Source organism: Plasmodium cynomolgi, assembly GCF_000321355.1.
Source record: "Plasmodium cynomolgi strain B DNA, scaffold: 1439, whole genome shotgun sequence".
NCBI lineage: Eukaryota > Apicomplexa > Aconoidasida > Haemosporida > Plasmodiidae > Plasmodium > Plasmodium cynomolgi.
This window is the reverse complement of record NW_004193260.1, coordinates 1-1,103: the sequence shown is the minus strand read 5'-3', so window position 1 is coordinate 1,103 and position 1,103 is coordinate 1. Positions and strand designations below refer to the sequence as shown.

The 1,103-nt window shown below is 22.8% G+C and overlaps 1 protein-coding gene across 1 annotated transcript; it reads left to right on the top strand.

The window, feature by feature from the left end:
• Positions 1-256: 256 nt before the first annotated feature.
• On the top strand, positions 257-1,017 carry PCYB_007750 (hypothetical protein; the record flags this gene model as incomplete). Its single annotated transcript, XM_004228196.1, has 2 exons — positions 257-331; positions 404-1,017. Coding segments are annotated over 2 exons (689 nt in total), but the record flags the coding sequence as incomplete, so codon positions are not given.
• Between the last annotated feature and the right edge of the window lie 86 nt (positions 1,018-1,103).

The following is a 1,103-nucleotide window of genomic DNA, read 5'->3' as shown; positions in this document are numbered from 1 at the left end:
TTAATATATAATATTAAATAATATATTCCTTAATAATATATAATTTATTTTTTTAATGCATAACATAAATTGTGCTGCTATGAAATATACCTTAAAATAATTAGTGAACATTTATTTATTAATATATTGATTTATTTTAAATTTATTTTTCATAAAAACTCAGCATACGTGATTTTATGCTAATTACTTTTTATGTATAAATATATTCATATTTACTTATTTTACTAATTGTTATATTATTCATCACTTTTTTGCAATGGTAGATTCCAAGTTGATGAAGAATGTATTTTTATTATTAATATGCAAAATAATTACATATGACATATTATATGTTACTATGTTATTTATTTTTTTCTTAAAAACGTTATATGCGTATTAACATATTTTTAATTTTTATTTTAAGGATCCCTTTTTAGAAGCTATTTGGAATAATTATAAATTTGATGAATATATAACTAGCGGGGATGCAACTGTTATTTTAAAATTATGCAATAGATTTAATCGTACTACGGGTAATTCTGCAGAGGAAGAATTTCAAAATTGCGCAACACTTTCAAGAAATTTGAAGGTCCTATATAATAGTAGATATACATCCAATGACGACTTTAATAAACACTGTAACAATATAAACAATTGGTTATATTATAAAATAAAGGAACATAAAATGTCTGATGATACTATTACGGAAATTTTTTCTGAATCAAAACAGATAATAGAAAATGAAGGATACCTTTTCTGTCGATATTCCCCGTTCAATAATGACTTCCTTGAACCAGAAAAATTAGTAATGTTAAGTATATTTAATGATAATATTGATTATATTAAAGAAATTTTAAGCCAAGAAACTCATTATAAAATAAGTTCTTGTCGAAATTTTATCAAGCAATGTGTACACTTATATAAAAGTATGCATAACATAGACTGTTCAAAAGGTGATTTTACAGAGCCCAACAAAATATTTACCTGTTATATAGTAAACGAGTTTAAAAATTTATATTGTTCATCTATTTACAATAAGTTAGGAAGGGAATATAAATTATCAGAATTATCTACTGAAACTCCTAAATTTATTATAGATGGTTGCCAATCAGAAAAAATACAGG